The sequence below is a fragment of the Glandiceps talaboti genome, chromosome 1, assembly GCF_964340395.1.
Source record: "Glandiceps talaboti chromosome 1, keGlaTala1.1, whole genome shotgun sequence".
Classification (NCBI taxonomy): Eukaryota; Metazoa; Hemichordata; class Enteropneusta; family Spengelidae; genus Glandiceps; species Glandiceps talaboti.
This window is the reverse complement of record NC_135549.1, coordinates 21,898,866-21,921,867: the sequence shown is the minus strand read 5'-3', so window position 1 is coordinate 21,921,867 and position 23,002 is coordinate 21,898,866. Positions and strand designations below refer to the sequence as shown.

Sequence of the window (23,002 nt, the reverse complement as noted above, 5' to 3'; positions counted from 1 at the left end):
TACCTTCTGAAAGAAACCAGAGTGCCACCCCCTGTCACTTTGAGAGTACAAGTCTAGCTTTTGAAATAAACTAGAGTGCCACCCCCTGTTACTTAGATCGCCTAAGTCTAGCTTTTCAAAGAAACCAGAGTGCCACCCCCTGTCACTTAGAGAGCCTTCTGAAAGAAACAAGAGTGCCACTTCTTGTTACTTAGAGAGCCTAAGTCTAGCTTCTGAAAGAAACCACTGTCTGAGAGAACAATGGAAGACAACAAATTATTCTTTACTTCATGCTGATAAATGAAAAAAAAAAGAGAAGATAAATTGTCTATGTTGGAACTGGTATACTGGCTGATATTAAGACATGTTTCTCATTATCATTTAAGGCTGGTATGAACAAGGCATAACATGGTAGCTGGGACAATCGTTGAAGGAACTCTGTCAAATACGCCTGCAATACAAAGGAAAGAAATCATGATGTATACTTTGATTAGGAAGGGTCAACATCATGATATGGCTTTGGTGGGAATGTGTAATGCACAATATACATATTTAATTAGAGTTTGAGTTTATCTTTATAGATGTCTTGAATTTGCTTTCTGTGATACTTTTAATTTGTCTATCTAAGCTATCTACAAAAAGTTTTCCATAGTAGTTTTTGTCTGTCTTAGTCTGTCTACAAAAAGTTTTCCATAGTAGTTTTTGTCTGTCTATCTTAGCTTGTCTACAGTTAGCGTTCCATAGTAGTGTTTGTCTATCTTAGTTTGTCTACAGTTATCTTTCCATAGTAGTTTGTGTCTATCTTAGTCTGTCTACAAAAAGTTTTCCATAGTAGTTTGTGTCTATCTTAGTCTGTCTACAAAAAGTTTTCCATAGTAGTTTGTGTCTATCTTAGTCTGTCTACAAAAAGTTTTCCATAGTAGTTTTTGTCTGTCTATCTTAGCTTGTCTACAGTTAGCGTTCCATAGTAGTGTTTGTCTATCTTAGTTTGTCTACAGTTATCTTTCCATAGTAGTTTGTGTCTATCTTAGTCTGTCTACAATTAGCTTTCCATAGTAGTTTGTGTCTATCTTAGTTTGTCTAGTTAGCTTTCCATAGTAGTGTTTGTCTATCTTAGTTTGTCTACAGTTAGCTTTCCATAGTAGTTTGTGTCTATCTTAGTTTGTCTACAGTTAGCTTTCCATAGTAGTTTGTGTCTATCTTAGTTTGTCTACAGTTAGCTTTCCATAGTAGTTTGTGTCTATCTTAATTTGTCTACAGTTAGCTTTTCATAGTATTACCTGTACATCCACTTGGTATATTGGATCATTCAATGCATCAGGATCATCTTCCTCGTCATCGCATTCAAACTCATAACCTGAAAATATATCATATATCAGAATAATATCTTGATGATAACATACCAAATGAGATGCCAGATCTATTGTACAACTGCTGACATCAGACTATGGACAACTGGAATCTGTTACAAACAGGGAAAGTAAACAAATAAATTGGATTAATAACACCTGGCAACGCATGTTGGAAGTACAGAGACTTGTATTACATTCCATCATTTGATAAGGACAGTTTTATGGCCACTTTACATAATATTTCACCATCACAAACAAATTTCCAATTCCCTGCTATTTCACATGTACAATTAAAAGAGGCCTGAAAACTGTTCTCATCAAACCTTCAAACTTGTAATACAAGTCTCTGCTGTTCCATCATGCTGAGCCAAGTGTTATTAATCCTATTCATTTGTTCAGTTCCCTCTTTGTAACAGGTTCCATTTGTCCGCGATCTGATGTCACAGTTAGTTGTATAACATGTCCATGATGTAGTGGTTTGCAAACTAAAGTAATAACATGGTGTACTATTTTGTCTATTTCTTTGAACTGTGCATTATTATAATAGTTATAATAGTTACGGTGGCTGATAGAGCTGTATAGCTGAGAATTTGTACTGACATGAATTCTTGATGATTGGAGGGTTCAAACGAAAGACTTGGCTAAATTCTCAATGTCAATTTCAAACTTTAAAAAAAAATCTTTATTCTTCAAAATAAATTTGTTGAATGAAATTTGTTGAATGGTTGCCACAAGAGCTCTGCTCCAGTGTTGAAGAAGCAGGAAACCAGAGTACCCGGGGAACACCTGCATTGTTTGGCAGGGTCAAACTGAGCATCACCCTTCTTACATACAAACCTGGTTAAAATTTAATCAAACCCAGCCTACACCTGGTGGGTTTGAACCCAGACTGCAGAGATAAGAGGTGGTCGACCTAACTGCTCAGTCACTGAAAACCCTCACGTGACAACATTGAAAAGTTAACACAAGAGGTCAATACTTACCAGGAAAATCTGTGGCTGGGGCATACATTCCTAAAATACTTGATAGTGTTTGGGCTTCACCCTCACCATCATCACCATCATCCTCTTCACAATCTTCCCATCCTTCAGTCTAAGGACAGGTAGAGGAAAGAAAAAGCAGAAAATACAAAACTTTTGAAGTTTTTCTCATTTGGCTCTTGACGAATGGGAAATATCCCTGGATATTTACATTACTAAGTATACCATGCATCGATGAAAGGGTTTACAGTCAGTGAAAACAACGCGAGATGAAATTCTGTGTTTTTGGTCAAAATGATAAAAAAGTATGATAAAAGCTGACCTGTGCAGACATTCAGTATAAGTTCATAACTTTAACTTGGGACTGGTTTGTGAGGGGATTAAGGATGCAATTCATATACAGACTTTAAAACCCTCAATGAACTGTGATGGGGAACACTATCAACTTCTGAGAATTTGGGATAATGGTGCGTTGCGACTTCAGAAAACACTAACCAAGCCATGATGGCTATCTGGGGAAAGCTTTGGTGAGCTATTAGTATTTCTTGATGCAAAATCACGTTAAATTTATGAACTTGGATAAAAAGTATGTTTCCTTGTTAGTGACAACATACACGTATGACGGGATAGGGGCGCACCATATTTGGGTAATCACAAGAAAAATGCTGTGCATCAGAGAGTGGTATGTCAAATTGGCTTGGAGGGGTACACTACTACTATAACAGTGATATGATAAGATGTCTAACTCTTATAATCACTAAGACATAAATTACATCTAATTCTTACCTCATCGAGATCCTCTCCACCAGTTGATGCTTGCCGTGACATGTTGGTTTCCATGGCATTTGATAACTCATTTACTAGTAATTTAAATATCTTGACAGCCACTGGAATAGTTGTCCATTGCTCGGGCACTGTAATGTATGAAACACTAAACATGAAATGTGGGTTATGACTTCTTAGGCACTGTAATGTATGAAACATTAAACATGAAATGTGGGTTATGACTTCTTAGGCACTGTAATGTGAGAAACATTAAACATGAAATGTGGGCTATGACTTCTTAGGCACTGTAATGTGAGAAACATTAAACATGAAATGTGGGCTATGACTTCTTAGGCACTGTAATGTATGAAACATTAAACATGAAATGTGGGCTATGACTTCTTAGGCACTGTAATGTGGGAAACATTAAACATGAAATGTGGGCTATGACTTCTTAGGCACTGTAATGTGGGAAACATTAAACATGAAATGTGGGCTATGACTTCTTAGGCACTGTAATGTGAGAAACATTAAACATGAAATGTGGGCTATGACTTCTTAGGCACTGTAATGTATGAAACATTAAACATGAAATGTGGGCTATGACTTCTTAGGCACTGTAATGTATGAAACATTAAACATGAAATGTGGGCTATGACTTCTTAGGCACTGTAATGTATGAAACATTAAACATGAAATGTGGGCTATGACTTCTTAGGCACTGTAATGTGAGAAACATTAAACATGAAATGTGGGCTATGACTTCTTAGGCACTGTAATGTATGAAACATTAAACATGAAATGTGGGCTATGACTTCTTAGGCACTGTAATGTGGGAAACATTAAACATGAAATGTGGGCTATGACTTCTTAGGCACTGTAATGTATGAAACATTAAACATGAAATGTGGGCTATGACTTCTTAGGCACTGTAATGTATGAAACATTAAACATGAAATGTGGGCTATGACTTCTTAGGCACTGTAATGTATGAAACATTAAACATGAAATATGGGCTATGACTTCTTAGGCACTGTAATGTATGAAACATTAAACATGAAATATGGGCTATGACTTCTTAGGCACTGTAATGTATGAAACATTAAACATGAAATATGGGCTATGACTTTAATAATCGGGAATACTTCATATTTCAGATTAAAGAATTTGATGTTAGTTGTGAAAAATACTGGGCCAAGAGTAATGGGAATCACAGGCTTCAAATGACCTGTAAAAATACCTCTTTGAAGATATGGCCAGTTAGAAAGTGTATTTTTAAGTACATTCAAGACCACATACTACCTTCTACTGACAACTGATATATGGATTAAATCAACAGATTAAAAATAAAATTTGAAATAAGTTTGGAGATTGTCTGAATATTGGGGAAGTTGCTTCAACTTAGACTATTACACTAATCACATCAGTGTTAAGGCCAAACAGTGTGATATTTCCATCGATGAGTGATGTAAAAAATACACCCCGGTTATCAAAAATTTCATTGTAGATCAGTGGTTTTCCACTTTGTCATTTGCCAATCTAGAAGTAACATGACAGTATAAATGTTTAAGATTCAGTACGAACATTTTGATGAAAACATACTGAGGATGAGATACTTATAAAATACAAGTCTTAAAGTATTACTACATTTGAGGTACGTACTTTGTGCTGCTCTGGACCGTGTACGGATACCTTCTCCTGGATTAAATATTTGGTCTCCCTTGACAACGATACCTTCAAACCTCTTGTCATTGGTTGTGATTATATGTTCTAGTAACTTGACTAAGGCTGTTGTGCTGTGGGAAAAAAATAAGTTCAGTATTTCAAGTTCATTGCTGGTATGAGTTTTGATAAGCTACACAGTTAGGGAACTTACACATCCTACATCAATGTAACAGAACACAGCTATGTGTGAGGTATGTGGCCCACAGGGTTGTTTAATACAAAGTGTGTTTTACAGAGCTCTCTGCTATATGGTTGTGAATAACAAGAGAGGGTGAACATATCACCTCTATGCTAGGACAGGTCTGCATATCCCTTTGCCATGGTTGTGTACGGCATACATAGTACAGACAGCACAACAATGATTTTTTATGATTATTTTTTTTATGATACTATGTTCAAAGAGTTTTGTTTCAGCTTGTTTAAAGGTGTCAGACATGAGAATGGTAGACATGGTCTGAGGTTGAATGGAGTGTTATAAATGGGGTCGGGGTGGGATGGAAATTGGTGCTACACATAATGGGGTGCTAAACTAAGGGGTACTTGCCATGGACTGGGGTTGAAATGGGTGTTATAAATGGGGTCGGGATGGGATGGAAATTGGTACTACACATATGGGGTGCTAGACTAAGGGGTACTTGCCATGGGATGGAGTGTGGGTGGAATTGGGTCCTATGCAAACAGGGCACAAGACATTTGGGTGCTTGACATGAGAAGTATGTATGAAAGTCTAGGCTAATGAAATGAAATAGCAACTTACCTTACTTTACTTTCATAGGCACCATAAAAGAGATGTTGTCTTGCTAACCATTCTGTAAGTACAAATTCTAATGCTGTCTTCCCAGTTGGACCAGGTACACTGCACAGAAATTCTAATACAGCTTTCATTTGGGTGTGCATTAGGTTTGCAAACACCAACACTAGTGACTGAAGTATAAACATGTACCACTAATTACTTTGGAGGGCCCAAGTTCTGCTAATAAGATAGGGGTTACTAGTGACTGAAGTATAAACATGTACCACTAATTACTTAGGGGGCCCAAGTTATGCAAATTAGTAAGGGGTTACGAGTGACTGAAGCATAAACATGTACCACTAATTACTTAGGGGGCCACTACAAGTTCCTACACATTGATATCCCATAATCATCGCTGCAATATCAGTGGCAGTCATGATATCTGATTGGCTGTTTACAAACAAGATGGCGGCACACATCCATATCTCACTAAATAGTGTAAATATACACGGCACTTCTTTTCCCCATAAACTACCTAACATCTACAATCGGCTGATAATATCGCCACCTAGTGGTCAGCTGTAACAATGGAATTTGTCATTCTGATGAGGATCATCGACCAAGACAGATTGCAAGCTAAATGCTAAAAAAACTTTGAACTGCTTGTGTGTTATAACCTTTGTAAATCTCTTGATATACCAAGCTGATGAATATTTTCGGTCATTGATAATAAAAGTTTGACTACATGACTTACTTGTACAACACTCAGTGACTCGGCTTGTTGCATTTTACTCAGTACAGCCCTCAACATCAAGTCTAAGTCACTGCCAAGACTACTGCCACCTTTAGATATTAGTGTTGACACCAGTCTTCCAACGAAAGCCGCTGTGAACTCTGACGTCCTTGGATTGAGTAGTCTAGACACCACTTTGACAACATAGACAACACCATTGTTGCCTTCCTCATCACGCCATGCTACCAGCTGATCAAAGGCTACAGATACATAGGCCCTAATACACTCTCCACCACTCTGTAAAACAATGATTAACACAATCTGGTCACACACTGCAATGTTTTACATGTATGGTATGATGTACAGCGGAGCAATTTAGCATGATGTACTGTGCTGATGATTGGTTTGATGTTCTGACAATGGTGTATGGTGTTACAACTTTCACCTACCAACAGTGTGCCCTCTAACGATAGCCAAATTTTGTTCTTGTTAGTCAAAATGAGAAAAACTGGGATTTCTAGTGAGTCACCACATAGTAAAAGATGGGGGGAACACAAATTTAGGTGCGTCACTAGAAATTGTGTGTGTCAGTGGCGCGTCATATTAGCTTAGAGGGCACACAGCCTACCAGGCTATGATAAAATTGCATGACTTTATGGTCATCAGTTCTAGATATGTACAGGTACACTGTAGTGAGTGTACTGTTCACAGTTGTGCTGTTCACGTACTCCGAACCATCTCTATATCAGCATCCATATGATACAATTTGTTACAGACAATTGTGGTCTTCTGTATCATGACTTATTTGCATTGACCTCAGTCAATATGATTCTGCTGATAGAGGTGGTGTGCATTATGACCTACCTGCATGATGACAGCACTCTCATCACTTCTAGATATGCACTGTGCTGCTGACAACTGTACTGTTCCACACTATGACCTACCCGCATGACAGCATTGTCATCAGCTCGTAATGTACACTGTGCTACTAACCACTGTGCTGTTTGGCACTATGACCTACCTGCATAACAGCATTATCGTCAGTTCATAATGTACACTGTGCTACTAACCACTGTGCTGTTTGGCACTATGACCTACCTGCATGACAGCATTATCGTCAGTTCATAATGTACACTGTGCTACTAACCACTGTGCTGTTTGGCACTATGACCTACCTGCATAACAGCATTGTCATCAGCTCGTAATGTACACTGTGCTACTAACCACTGTGCTGTTTGGCACTATGACCTACCTGCATGACAGCATTATCGTCAGTTCGTAATGTACACTGTGCTACTAACCACTGTGCTGTTTGGCACTATGACCTACCTGCATTACAGCATTGTCATCAGTTCGTAATGTACACTGTGCTGCAGCTGGGAATGATTGGGTAATCAAAGCTTCTGAAATTGGTGTTGTGCTGTTCCTTACCACTGTACAAAGTACATCCATGGCAACCTGTGGTAGTCAAATAAATCAATGTCAATGACTCCACTCGCATTAATGTACTAAAATAACTTTACAGTTGTTTGTAACCACATAAAAAAGTCTAACTGGACTCAATACTTTGTAATGTTGATATGGTCATGAATCTACAAGATATGGGGTGGTAGAACAAGGCCCCCTTCTGTCACTCATATGACACAGTGACAAGCCCCCTTATGTTACTCGTACATCAGTGACAGGGCCCCTTATGTCAGTCATTGTGTTTCTCATCTACAAAATATGGGTTAAAGGCCAGGGTTTCAATCCCAGGTTCTTGCATTAGTGTTACAACCTGATCAGCGTGTTTGCATGCTCGTGGTAAGAAGGAATGAGACAAGTTCCATGCAAAGGGATACAATGTAATTAGTGTCAATAATTCATCTAAGTATGGCTGGCATAACTCTATATACTTTTTAGAACGCCACACGTTATAACAATCAAGTATATTACTGTAACATTACAAATTCCACACACATATATAAAAGTTATAAAAAAGTTATGTGAACCTACACCAAAGGCTGCCATTGTTGATTTTGTATCACTTGTATTGTTATTTTTACCTAATATTGTCTTTGAATCAAGTCTTCCGTTCACTCACTTCATTCAAGCAAATGAACTGGTGTATTTTCGCACGTTGTATTTTATCAATGGGTATAAGACTCCTCATGTGACTAATCCTTGCCAGTACAAAATAAACTGGGGGAATATCTCACAATTCTCTGTCAACTAATGGCCCAGTATTTCATATTAAAATAGAAGACGACAACTTCTGATTCAACTTAGAAAATTGTTAATATTACAGGCATACTTACAGAAGCCATTCCTAATGGAATTTTATCACTGGTTGAAGTTATTATGCTATTCAATGGTGGTAGAAGTCTGGCTTGTAAAGATTGCTGGCAGCCTTCATTCTGTGACAACTCTCGGAATATATCCTGTGACAATGACGTAATCAAGTGATCTGTAACAGAAATGTTTATAATATAGTGTTCAGTTTTAGTTTGTCAAACATCAAAACAAAACAAAATAAATTATTACTTTGTTGTTGAAATGCTGTGGTTCTAACACCTTTATAGCCCAGAGATTTGTCTTGGTGTTAAGATCTCAAAAAAGCTCTCTACAAGCCAAACCTTTTGCTCTTTGATGCAAGAAAATCTGTTCTGAATTGTCCTCCAACAGTTGTGTTAAATCTAAGAGGATGCCATATGTACACCTACGAGGGTAGCCAATTACAAGTGGCTGGAGATCCATGTAAATTAAAGGGGAACAAGCTGTGTTTAGACCTATTTGGTTGCAGTTTTTGCCGCATATTTAAAACATACTTGCAGTATTCTACTTACTGAAGCATACTTAACCACCACTTCCTATTCACTGAACTCAAACCAGGTATTTATATAGCCCATAAATGATCCGATGATGTAATTTATGATACGTGTTTAAAAAAAGAAATCCCTACTACATAATGGACTGTTCTAACGATGCTAGAAGACAATTGTACTGTTATAGAAGACGTACATTGACATTAATGGGAAAAAATATAATCTCAGCTTGTGCCACTTTAAGTACAGCTGTTGGTAGTATTTTCAAATTTAGAACAGGTTCATATGCGACCGAGGCTGAGAGACTAGGCTTAGTGTAGAGAGTTTCTTGAAATAGTAACACCAAGACTCTGTACTTTAACCTTTAGCAAGAAGTTCAAGAAGTTTGTTTATCTTAGCAGAACAAAAAATGTAAAAATTTGCACACTCAGCTCTGATTTCTTGGCTATACTGGTCAAAGGTCAAACTTCATGTCAGGTTGGTTCAACAAATGTCTACCAAAATAGTTTGATGAAGATTCAATGCTAATTTGACTCACCTTGGCAATATTTTAGAAATAATGCTATTGTCAATGGAGCTACTTTACTTTCCACTGATACTGTAAATGCCTTATCAATCTGAAATAGGAAAGATACAGACTCTGATGGGTGACCGTATGTATGAATATTTTGATCATAAACAAAAGATTGTACAGTTTGGCCATAAGGGGCACTGTTCGTTCCACAACAGATTTTGAGTGTGGGCTAGAACTCTAATCCACTCAGTGGGAGTGACAGTCTAGTTAATTTACTGTAATACAGCACATTAGAACACTTACAATCGTTTTCAGAATCATAATCATCATAAGATTCACTATATGGAAGTAACAGTATTGAATAACATTATAATAGAACAAATCAGAAAACTCAAATCGTTTTCAGACTTATAGTCGTCAGTAAGATTTTACTCAGTGGCAGTGACAACACAGTTCACTTACTGTAACAACGATACATAGAGTCTCCATGACTAACGCTAACACTTCTGAATGGAATTCCACTGCTAGTGCTACGAGTCCATCCACAATGTGAGCTAAATACGGAACAAGAATCTGAGTGTTGTTTGATGTCTTCAGATGATCACAGAAACCGTAGACTGCCCTCACAGCTGAAAGACGAACTGAAGGGGGCTGGGTCTTCTGGATACCATGCACAGTGGCTTCTAGAAATCTAGACAATGAGATAAATATGAAACCAAAGTTGTAAACTAGAAGCACTGAATTATTACAAGTGAACTTCTAATCTAATATGATCCAAACTGTCCATATTGAAATCATATCTGACAGAGGACCAAAATTTATTCAATATTTATTCAAAATTTGATCGAATCAAAATTTTTCAACTTTTACATTTTTTCCCTCAATAAATGATTCTAAACATGTGAAATCATGCACAAATAAACACATGCCGATAAATAGTCAGTGTGCCGCAACTAATGAATAATCACGTCTGCTAAGACCCATTATGCAACAGTGTATCAGTGAAAGAACATTAGAGGTGAAAAAGGGTTTCAATTTGATGTTTCTTAGCAACCGAGTGACATTTACGTAATGCAAAATCATGAAATGACTCCAGAACCCAAAATGTTTATGAAAATAACTTAATTTCCTGGAATGGCACTCCCCTTTAATAGATCAAGCTTTGATAGATTTACAAGGAAAACTTACTTTTGAATAAGTTCTGGGTTCATAGCTAACGTAAACCTGCTGGCTGCCCAAAGTGCTCTTCCTAGTAAAAATGGTGACACTGAAAATGAGAACATAACGTAGAGTTGTTAGTGTGCAGGGTCACAGTAGTAGTAGGCATACATAGAAATGTAAATTGACGACAGTGATTTCAAATGTCCAGAAAATTGGTTGTATATTTTTTTTTTCAATAATATTCATTTTCCATTTTCTATATTCCACCTAGCCTGCAAAATTACATTTTCAGGTTGATGAAAATATGAGAAAAAATCGACGATAGCATGACATGGAATTCTCTGTCCCTGTGATAGCATTTTATCTCATACTAGAGGATCGAAATAAAATAAGAACTTGTTCTCATGAATGTAATTACAGTACTCCATGTGTTGTGCACTGAATGGAAATCATGGTGTCATCCAAGGAATTGATTGATTACTATTTATACAATATGGTAAAATACAGCTAAACCATCGAGGGATCACCGAACGACTGTGTATATCATACACATTTTACGTTCCCCAAGAACAATTTAGTTAGATAAGAAACAGGCTTCCCCAGTATAGGGTTTGTTTGAAAGAGCAGACATCGTAGTTGATTCAACTTACCTTGCATATTAAGATCAGCTAGTATCACCGATGTTAAGAATTTTTCCATGTCAAACATTAATTTGCCACCTGCCACAGTATCAATAATTAATGCTTTGACAGAACCCATGGTTAAAAGACATGACTCATGAATCTTCCACCTTAAATTAGACAACAAAAATATCATAATGAAAAACTTGATGAGGAGAATTTGAAATAGTAGCTCTATGATACATAATTAGATGTTAGTTCCCAATACTTTGCTTCATTCAGCCAGGGAAATTACGAGTGACCTAAGGGGTCTTTGTCACTACACGTCGATAGGTGAGTAGTGACAACCCTTATGTCACGAATTTTCCGACTGAATGAAGAAAAATATTGGAGAATAACATAATTACACCAGCACCGGTAATATCAAAGAAAAATTAGGGAGAGTAATGGCAATTTTGAACATTTTGACTCATATTTCGAACCAGTGGCATAGACATGTGTTGTCGTGACGTAGAATGACCAGAGTATATATTCCATATTTTTTGCTCTAAATGGCTAGTGCATGGTAGAATACTTTGGGTACAAGACTAGCTGAACATCCATGCCCTAGCAGTGTGAATTCCCCTGTGGTTGGCCATGTATCAGAAACCAATCATATGTGTCAACAGTGAGAAGAGAGATGATTTGCGAGGGGCATGCAAGAAGCAGCTCACAATCATATACGTAACAAGGAAACCACATTGAAAAGACACGGAGGATGATACCAACTACCTGAGATCTATGACCATCTGTTGTGGCTATCCAACGGTGTCACATTCAGTCTCAATCTACTACTACGCCCTCTAGTGGCAGTGACTAAACAGGCTTTACATTAAACTTGACTGCATATTTTCACATGGAACTGAAATGCAGTTTTGAAAAATTTCGACCACGACAGTCAATACATCCAGATCTTAGACTAGGCTAGAGCAATATATATATATGTAAGTTTTCTTCTGTGCCTTTGAAAGTGTTTTACTTTCGGCAAAGACTTGGGTATGAATTGAAAGATTATAAAGTCAGGTGCCCGTCTTTTCAAGTTACTATGTCTAGTCTTTTGTACCATAAAATAACTGTCATCATCCATTATCTGAATTACTTACATAGGAAAGAGGTAAAGATGAATGTTGACTGCTGCCCCTGCATCTCAGGATGAGAAACCTGTCTCTCAGTCTCTTGACTTACCATTGTGTATTGCCGGCTTCCATGGCAACCTTAGCTTCCTGTAAATGCCTATCAACTGCACTGACAATACCCAGCGCACACTCGGCTTGAAATTCACTGGCTATAGACTGAAAGAAAGACAAATAATTCCCCATCTTAATCTTTTCTTTCACTAAATTCTACGTTTCATTTTCCTCTAACACAACACAGGTCAAGAATTTGAGGCAAGGACACTTAACAACACTGAATTATGCATTTATTTTTATGAATTAAAATAACAAGTCTTGTCACCTACTGCAGATTACCCCTGTATTTAATATAACCACTGGCACACACTAATTTACTTGTACTTTTATTGTTCATTGATTTTCCTTTATGGTCCCTTGATTTTTCTTCCCAAGTGTAGTTATGCCAAGTTTTTAAAGTTATTCATATTTTCAACAATCATTGTCAGTCGTTCATCTTAATTAATTATCTTTCACAGTGTCACCTTGGGAAGGGGAGCCAGAAAGACATCAAGACTGACAAATTTCCCAAAGTCAACAAGTCTTCTGCACTATTCTACCAACTGGTCAACGCCGCAAAATAAAGTTATGCCCATATAACCATAGTGTCCTGACATTTGTACCAGGTTTGCTTGAAATTGAACTATGGGTATCAGAGATAGGGTTTGTCCATGGACAGACATGGGTCATTCTATAGTCCCTTTGTGCTTTTCCAATTGTTGCATTGGGGCTAAATATATTACAATGTAAACTTACCAGTAATAAATCTTGTGCTGAAATTCTAACAGAATAGGAAAATGTGTCTTCATCTTCATCTTCTACAAATTGATTTGGGTAATCTGTCCAGGTTTTCACCTAACAATACAAACAAAATCAGGATACAACATTTTAACTTTCAAAAGCCATTTGCACATTTCAATTTTTAAAAGATATATAACTTATAAGAAATATTACAAGTACTGTATGTGATTGGCTTAAACATCACAAACAATATGCTTGGTGCTATTTACATCCATGGAGCCATAGGGATTGGAAAGGATCATTTTTGGGTTCAGAATCAACTTCTTCCATAGCTGTGCTGGACAACTGTTTTTTATATCCAAATTTTAATCCTCAGTACGACATGAATTTTGCAAGCCAATTTGGTGTTGATTGAATATCTCACAAAAAGGCTTAAATTTGGCAACAAACCATGCTTAGATATATATATATTCTAAAGCTTTGAAAGACAGTCCCATTTTCACATGTGATTATTACAACAGTAAAATCTAGCTGATGTGTGATAAAATACAATAAAAAGGAACAAAACTGTAAAAAAAAACCCCACTGATTGCCACCACTAACCTGTTCCTCTGTTATCTGCATATATAATATGACATAATAAACTACATCGTCTAAACTTTTCAGCACTGTACTTCTAAACTTTGGGGTCTCAATTAAACCGTGTACAAAATCAAATATACTAAACACAAGGTTCTCAAAGCCAAGTACTTCACCTGTAAGTAAACAGACATTACGTGTAAGTTTTCAATGATTGTGGAAATGTACATGTAAATAAACAAACACTGAATGTAAATGTACAAGAAAGTAAACTGAAATTGAAGTTTCAAATGATTGTGGAAATGTACACGGTTAAGTAAAGAGACACTGAATGTAAAAGGTTTTGGAAATATCCATGAATATGTGTCTATGTCTGTGTGTCTAGGAACAATGGACCAAGCTGCATTCCCAGCCAACCAATACACTGTCATGCCATAAGTTCACTAAACTATACCCTAGTACCAAAACCTTGTAAAACTGTCAATGCACATCGATGAATATTTAGCCAGAACACTCAGATTCCATACAAATTCAGGTATACGCTGACAGCAAAGTTTGTTTAGAAATATATTGTGTCACAAGTTCACAAATTGCCAAGAAATTAGAAATTTCTTTTCTTAACTAGAGGGCACACTTAAAAATAAGGTCCATCCATTTATTTTTTATTTGGTGAAAACTGACCTTGCCTTCAACATCATTCTTTTAATAATACAGCACACTTCATATACCAAAATTTGATTTTACTCTCAAGTGATACCTGCTCGGACCATTTCTCTACTTTATCAAAAGAGGGCACACTTTACTGGAAAGGTTATTGACTTTTAGATTGATGTGATTGGCTCACAACTTACCATCAGAATCCACCGGGTCATCAGCATCTTCTGTATCACTGACTACAGTTCTAATATAGACGGCAGCACTGTCTGTTAAAGTTCGCCAAATATGGGGAAGTAGATCCGGCAACCACTGAGCCATTTGTTTGGGGTAACTCTTAACGAGAGTGGTGAGAGCCTGTGATGACAGTAACAAGTGTGAAGTGTAAAGTTACCAAGAGTATTAAAATTTAAGCAACACACACAACATAATTTGATAGATAGCTTTCAACTTCAAATTGTCAAGCTTGTTCACTCAATGACAGATGACACTGTTTGTTACCAGGATACTCTAATAGATCTCAGGGAGAAAGTATCATCTGTCATCCCTGTTCAAATCTCAACGTCTATAAAGCTACCAAATTTATCAATACATGCTCTTTACAAAGTACGTCAGAAAGAGTGCTGGGGGCCGGGTGGAGTGGGGGCACTTCACTTCTGAATACCTATAAAGTATGGATGAAGTGATGGTGAGGCTTCTACATTTCTACAGCATAAATGAAACCCCTGATATATACATCTAACTTACCTTGATGACTTCCATTTTGAGACCACTATCTGACCTTTCTCCATCTGGAAAGGTCAAGGCTTGGCCAAATGCTATGACAAATTGTGATAACACTGGGAACAATAACTGCTTGGCTACACCCTGTATGGAATTACACAGACAACAGTGTTACAATCACAGTATTACTTTTATTGTCGTCTGTGAATGTTCATGATCTGCTCAACCACTTCTTTCATTTAATACTAATGTCTTACATGCTACAAGTAACTAGTATTTTGGTAGATGTCCTGAAGTATTCTTTAATATCAGTTCAGAAAAATATTACTCCGTCAACACTTTGAAATTTGTTGACAGTAATAGCTACAACACAACATAAGCACCGTTTTTACTCTGATTCTGTTTGACACACACACACACACACACACAAAACAAACATAGAGCATGCACACACACACACACACACACACACAAAACAAACACAGAGCATGCACACACACACACACTAACACACACACAACAAACACAGAACATGCACACACACACACACAACACACACACACAACACAAACACAGAGTATGCACACACACACATATTACATGGCATAATAATTAATGATCTTAATATGTAAATTTTGTATTGTATTAAAGGTCAGGACAGGACATCCTTCAAGTCAGGAAAGTAGTGTAATCTACATTTGCTAAGGTACTGGTGCCTCCACCAAGTGTGATGTAATGGTTCACATCAACTCAAACAACAAACAAATATTTATAAGCAGTATACAAATTACATACAGGAAGAGTTCACTACAAGATCACATGTATCATACACATTTCATAAAAGTTGATCCTTCGGTAAGTTGATGTTGTTGTTTTACTTGATAGACAGAGCACTTTTACCGCTGAACACGGCAGGATTATTATTGAGGATAGTCCAAAGATGTGAAGTACGTAAACAAAACTCTCCTCAATCACAATCTTGCTGTGTTACTTATTAGTAAATGTGCTCCTAGCTTAGCAAGTAAAATCGTTACAACGACCTCGACTCGCTAAACGGTAAGTCCTGATCGGTAATTATATCTGTTACATACAGTCTTCCAGTGAACACATCCAATTCAAACTGTATCTTACCTTATGTAATTCATTGATACTAAATATCATACCAGCACATGTATTGAATATCTCCACAGCTCTGGCCCTTGTCCGTATACTGTACACATCAGCATTGGTAAATATATTATACATCTCAGGAAGGATATTTGGGGCTACTTGGGGCATTTGTATATCTGTAACCTCTCGAGTAAATTCTGAAAATAAAACAGAATAGGGTTAATTATCAGTGAAACCATAAGAATTATTCTTTTATTTTGGGATAACTATATATATATATATATACAATATACCCTGGTTTTTCTATGTCACAACAACTCGCGTCTACATCATAGATCTGCAGAGTTCGAAATAGAAGTCAAAATGTCCCAAAACACAATTGTTTTTCAAGATATTTCATTTGAGGAGTTAGAATTATATTATATCCCAGTACTTTTCTTAATTCAGCTGGAAGATAGTTGTGATCTAAGGGTGTTGTTGCTTCTTCTCTATTGACTTGGAATGACAAGGCTTCTTGGCGTGGGTAACTTGAACAAAGACAGTTACTGGGGAATAATATGTACTTGTATGTAACACTTCATACCTGTTAAAACCCTCATGGCACCATGAACTGCATTACTGTCACCACTTGTCAATGCATTCATTAATTCATTAAACAGTTCTGGCCAGGCTTCAGGCCAATCCCAGTGAGCTATGGCAGAGATGGCATACGCCACACTGGTACGTACTTTACTGATTGTTTCCTTCAACCCACTGGGAAGCATGGACCGGATAGCCATCTTAGCCTGCAAAAGATAACAATACAGGTGTGAAATAAGGTATATTGGTGTAATAGAACATGTTTAGATACAGAGCCTGCAGGTGCTATGTGTTGCCAGGCCTGGGTGACTCTGGGATAAACTGTAGACTAACTGGAAAAGCCCTGACAGTTTCACAGTGAGGTGCAATAGCAAGTAGGCAACATAGCCATGTCATGTAGTCCTAAACCTGAATAGATTTCTGTAGATTGTAGCTGGAAGAAAATTCCCCATCACAAGAAATTTTTTTGGAAGAAGTATGATTTTTCAATATCAATGGAGAAATCTGGTAAAATTCACATTGTTTCTCTAGTGTCCAATTCAAGTTTAATTCTGTTGAAGAACAATAATTAATTTCAATAAGTTGGGTAGATTTTTTTCCATAGTCACTGACCTATAGCTAAAAAGAAACAAAAAGTCAGACAGGCAGATGCCAAGGAGTCTGAACAAAGTAGATGACAATGCCGACCCTTTTACATGTACATGATGTATGCCTTTGTAGCAATTAAACCACCACACAAGCTAAATTGTAGTATTCTAGACAATTTGCGATTTTTGTTTTGTTATCCTGTGTTTAATACTACACTTAGAAGTCAACCTGACACTGATGTATCGACCAATAGCAAAATATTCTACCTCATCTCATTTGCTACACTTGTCTATATCCTAAAGCAAACATCTTATGGAGAACAACTGAACACAATGGCTTAGATTTCATCTCCTCCTAAACTTATTGATGCAGTATAACACTGCTAACAATGTGCCTGGATCCATCTTTGTGAGCTACCATCCATCCACATTTATTCATGAAGATCTCTCTTTCGAATTCTAACTAACATTATGTTTACATCTAGAGTTATGACGTCACGTCAATGCAATATAATCTTATTGCTCTGATGCAACAATGTACAGCAAAGCTATATGTATATAATGAAGACAAATTGTTAAAATGATCCATTTTTTCCTTCAAATTTGATGAACTTGTTATTATTCAGTCAGAGATTTCATCATTAAGGCCTAACAGAAAGAAAGAATGAATGGTTTCTGGTGAGGACATTTTGTCTAAAGTGGTGCGATGATGCAATTACTTTTTCTCTCAACAAATCTGTCACTAAGTGTACTACTTATGGCAGTTACTGTTCTTTTTATTTAGTATTTTATTTAGCGTGTATGTGGGACAGATGTCATTTGCTTGTTCATGATTGGCTCTGCAGTTGTCTTCACTGAAGGAGAGAGTTATTTTTGTGTTTCCACCAGATCTACAGACTGCATGGGCTGGACAAACATGCAAAAAAGACAGATGCATGCACTGACCAGAAACAATTATCTTTTTTCGACCTGATTTGAGTTACTTTTAAGACATACTGCTTGTATCACCACTGTTTGTTAATTGTGATCTCTTAACACGACAACAATGTCTGTTACATATATATTTGTCAAAAATTCAATAATTCTTGCAGCTGAAGAAAGAAATTATTCAGTAACATGTAATATCAAATCATCTTTGTTAAAGTTGATTTTTCTAAAAATTATTAAAATGAGTATGTTTATTCTTTGAAGCCTTTTCATCAAATGTTTTACAAGTGTTGAATTTATGTGCAAGATTTATTGCGTTTGGGTCATGAAAACTGTACACTAGGTAAAGACAGTTGGGATATCCAGATTAGTACCAGATGTTGTTGAATACCATGAACTTTGACCTTGACATTATTTTGGAAAGTGTCTCAAGTATAGTACAGTGCCCAGATAATAAATCACTTATTGTAAAAACTATGTGATTTACTGATAAAAGTAGCAAGAGAGAAGAAAAACAGCTTGCAGCTTAAATTTGGACATACCAACATACTTTGAAACAGTGCATTGACCTATGCTAAACAATGAGATAGACTACAACCGAAATTTGAAAAACCTGGCATGGCAACTGATCTATAACATTCCATAGCTAAAGTAACATCAATGCATTGAAACCAAAACAGAAATTTGGGCTATTGACCATGCTTATGTACCAAACTGAGATATTTACCGAATACTATGTATATAATGATGCTTATGAACTTACTGTTTCTGGTGTTTCCGGAGATCGGAATTTATCACTATGTTCTGACCAATGAGCTTCCACATACTGCTTCAATACAACAGAGGCCAACTGGAGAGAGAATTTTTCGGAAGAAATAAAATAAACAAATTTGAAATCTGATACAACTCATTTTTGACAAACTGCTCTTACATCCTGTTTGCAGCCATTTATTTTTTTTAAAAGAAATATATTCTTATATTTTTTGTACTGTTGTCAAAATTCAAACCTATCTCTTTCATACCTGTCGTATAGCAATGATAAAGAGTACCTGAAATTTATTTTATTTGTTTATTTATTTATCTATATACCATCCAATAGGCATTGCCCAATAACAGGATGAAGGTTCAGTGTTAGTGCAGGAGGAAGTCGGAGTACCCGGGGAAAACCTGTATTTAAACTAAACAACATTCTCCTTACTTACAGCATGGTCAGACAATTTAATCAAACCCTGAATAGGTTCGAACCCTGACTGCAGTGGTAAGAGGTAAATGGTTTAACCACTAAGTCACTAACAACCCTTCAAATTTACAATACAATACCTGTTTGATAGCAAGGGTAGGGGTGACTGAAATATACAATACCTGTCTGATAGCAAGGGTAGGGGTTACTGAAATATACAATACCTGTCAGACTGATAGCAAGGGTATGGGTGACTGAAATATACAATACCTGTTTGATAGCAAGGGTATGGGTGACTGAAATATACAATACCTGTCTGATAGCAAGTGTATAGGTGACTGAAATGTACAATACCTGTTTGATAGCAAGGGTATGGGTGACTGAAATATACAATACCTGTCTGATAGCAAGGGTATAGGTGACTGAAATGTACAATACCTGTCTGATAGCAAGGGTAGGGGTTACTGAAATATACAATATCTGTCTGATAACTAGAGTATGGCCTGATTGACTGAAATATACCTGTCTGATAGGAAAATATGAGTTACTGAAATATACAATACCTGTCTGATAGCAAGGGTTGGGGTGACTGAAAATATACAATACCTGTCTGATGGCAAGATATGGGTGACTAAAATATACATACCTGTTTAATAGCAAGGGTATGGGTGATTGAAATATACAATACCTGTCTGATAGCAAGGGTATGGGTGACTGAAATATACAATACCTGTCTGATAGCAAGGGTATAGGTGACTGAAATATACAATACCTGTCTGATAGCAAGGGTAGGGGTTACTGAAATATACAATACCTGTTTGATAGCAAGGGTATGGGTGACTGAAATATACAATACCTGTCTGATAGCAAGGGTAGGGGTTACTGAAATATACAATACCTGTCTGATAGCAAGGGTAGGGGTTACTGAAATATACAATACCTGTCTGATAGCAAGGGTATGGGTGACTGAAATATATAATACCTGTCTGATAGCAAGGGTATGGGTGACTGAAATATACAATACCTGTTTGATAGCAAGGGTATGGGTGACTGAAATATACAATACCTGTTTGATAGCAAGGTTAGGGGTGACTGAAATATACAATACCTGTCTGATAGCAAGGGTAGGGGTGACTGAAATATACAATATCTGTCTGATAACTAGAGTGGCCTGATTGACTGAAATATACCTGTCTGATAGGAATATATGGGTTACTGAAATATACAATACCTGTCTGATAACAAGGGTAGGGGTTACTGAAATATACAATACCTGTCTGATAGCAAGGGTAGGGGTGACTGAAATATACAATATCTGTCTGATAACTAGAGTATGGCCTGATTGACTGAAATATACCTGTCTGATAGGAATATATGGGTTACTGAAATATACAATACCTGTCTGATGGCAAGATATGGGTGACTAAAATATACATACCTGTTTGATAGTAAGGGTATGGGTGACTTTAATATACAATACCTGTTTGATAGCAAGGGTAGGGATGACAAGGGTATGGGTGACTGAAATATACAATACCTGTCTGGTAACTAGAGTATGGCCTGATTGACTGAAATATACCTGTCTGATAGGAATATATGGGTGACTAAAATATACAATACCTGTTTGATAGCAAGCTATGAGTGACTGAGTGAAATATACAATACCTGTCTGATCAGATGCCAATATATATGGTGACTGAATTATACAATACATGTCTGATGGAAAGATATGGGTTACTGAAATATACAATACCTGTCTGATAGCAAGGGCACCCTGTGGATCAACTGTGAACTCTGCAAGGTGAATACCAAACTCTGAAAAGCAACAACGAAAATAACTTAAAAATTCAAGGAATGATGTTACAATTTCACGCTGCATATACTTAACTTTAAAAGATCACAAAGTTTAATTAAATTCGCTATAATAAAGAGCATAATATTACTAATTCTAGTAATTGTTCACTTGGTTGTTGAACTTGACATTTCTAATTAATTTTTTTAGGGGGGGGAGGGGCGGGTATTAATACAAATACTGATAATACGTTGTGCAATGTAATCTACTATTAATTAATGTTTGCCGTATTTTTTTCAGGGACGATTACTACAATCGTACTTGTCAAAAATGTGTTGCCTTGCTTAGACAGATATGCAAGTGATACCTATAACAAACACTTCCATTGTTTTGCATCAGTACGCTGACTCTCCGATAACCTTGTGGAGCCTTGTACATGCTGTACCGTGTACGCAGCAGCTGCAATTTCGGAAAACTGGGCCCGAGGGAGATCATGACACTCGACCCCGGCTCTCCACCACTAGTTACAAAATAAATATACTTGAACGTTACCTGTTCACGATACAAGACCACTCTAGTGACATCAACTACTGTATAACATGACACAGCAATTTTCAGGCCACGTTAGACATTGGCTGTCCGTACCGCTGTGTCAGAGTTTGACATATGTAAACTGGTCGGTGACATTGCATGTATGTAACATGTACAACATACCGGATGAGGCTGACGGTACGGTGTACCTATTTCTTCCTTTACGATTGTCTTACCTTCTGTAACTTCCAAGAGTTTTAATTGCTCTTCTCCATGTGCTCGTATTTGATGCTCCGGCGATAAAATTGCCGTTAAGCTTTCCAAAAGCACTTCTTTCAGGGATCGCTTGACTTGCTCCGACGACTGCGCCGCCATGTTTTTTTGATAGTTTAGTTCACTGCGCCTGCTCAAATAAATTGGCGCCAAATTCACATGCCTTGAATGTCACAATTCCGCGAAGCCCGTGAGACGAGATAAACACAAAAAGGCAGAGCCGGCCAGTCACAGCACTTACTTTTGTATTGGAGCTTCGGTTATATAGTATGAAGAATGTAACCAAATTTGGTATCAATAAGGGAATGTAACATCAATCTTACAGCATTGCCTTTAGCAAGCTCCTAGTACACTGACTACTGATATAGTCTAAGAAGAAAGATACATTGTGAATTTGTTATGGAGATCTGGGATTGATTTTATGTCACGGTGTTGTGGGGAAGGAACTTGGCGGGACTTATTAAGAAATGGTGATACTTTTTGAAAATGATAACTTAAGAAAACTTTCCAAATACAAAACGTACATATTTCCGTTCATTAAAAGAGTTGTATCTTTGTAATAATCCCAACAAAAACGTTATCAAATACAAAAGAGAGAGAGAGAGAGAGGTCGGAGAGAGAAAATTAAGAAGACACAGTTTAATAGTATACAAAAAAGAGAGACTAGAAAATAGTCTTGAGAAAACTAATCGAGTCTAGCCCGCACTCAATTTCAAGAGTATCAATTGCACATTAAACTGTGGTGACTGCAG

The 23,002-nt window shown here is 36.9% G+C and overlaps 1 protein-coding gene across 1 annotated transcript; it reads right to left on the bottom strand.

Moving 5' to 3' along the window:
• Window positions 1–209: 209 nt before the first annotated feature.
• On the bottom strand, window positions 210–22,352 carry LOC144436579 (importin-9-like). The gene is made up of 23 exons (XM_078125405.1): window positions 22,214–22,352; window positions 21,408–21,469; window positions 19,238–19,324; window positions 16,965–17,166; window positions 16,403–16,578; window positions 15,296–15,415; window positions 14,746–14,905; window positions 13,919–14,070; window positions 13,331–13,429; window positions 12,591–12,697; window positions 11,397–11,536; window positions 10,774–10,852; window positions 10,048–10,276; window positions 9,610–9,688; window positions 8,565–8,713; window positions 7,597–7,725; window positions 6,289–6,564; window positions 5,559–5,725; window positions 4,739–4,872; window positions 3,098–3,225; window positions 2,315–2,423; window positions 1,260–1,336; window positions 210–430 (listed from the first exon to the last, which is right to left on the bottom strand). Exons 1-23 carry the CDS (start codon window positions 22,350–22,352, stop codon window positions 308–310), a joined length of 3,123 nt encoding a protein of 1,040 aa, XP_077981531.1. The 3' UTR covers window positions 210–307.
• Between the last annotated feature and the right edge of the window lie 650 nt (window positions 22,353–23,002).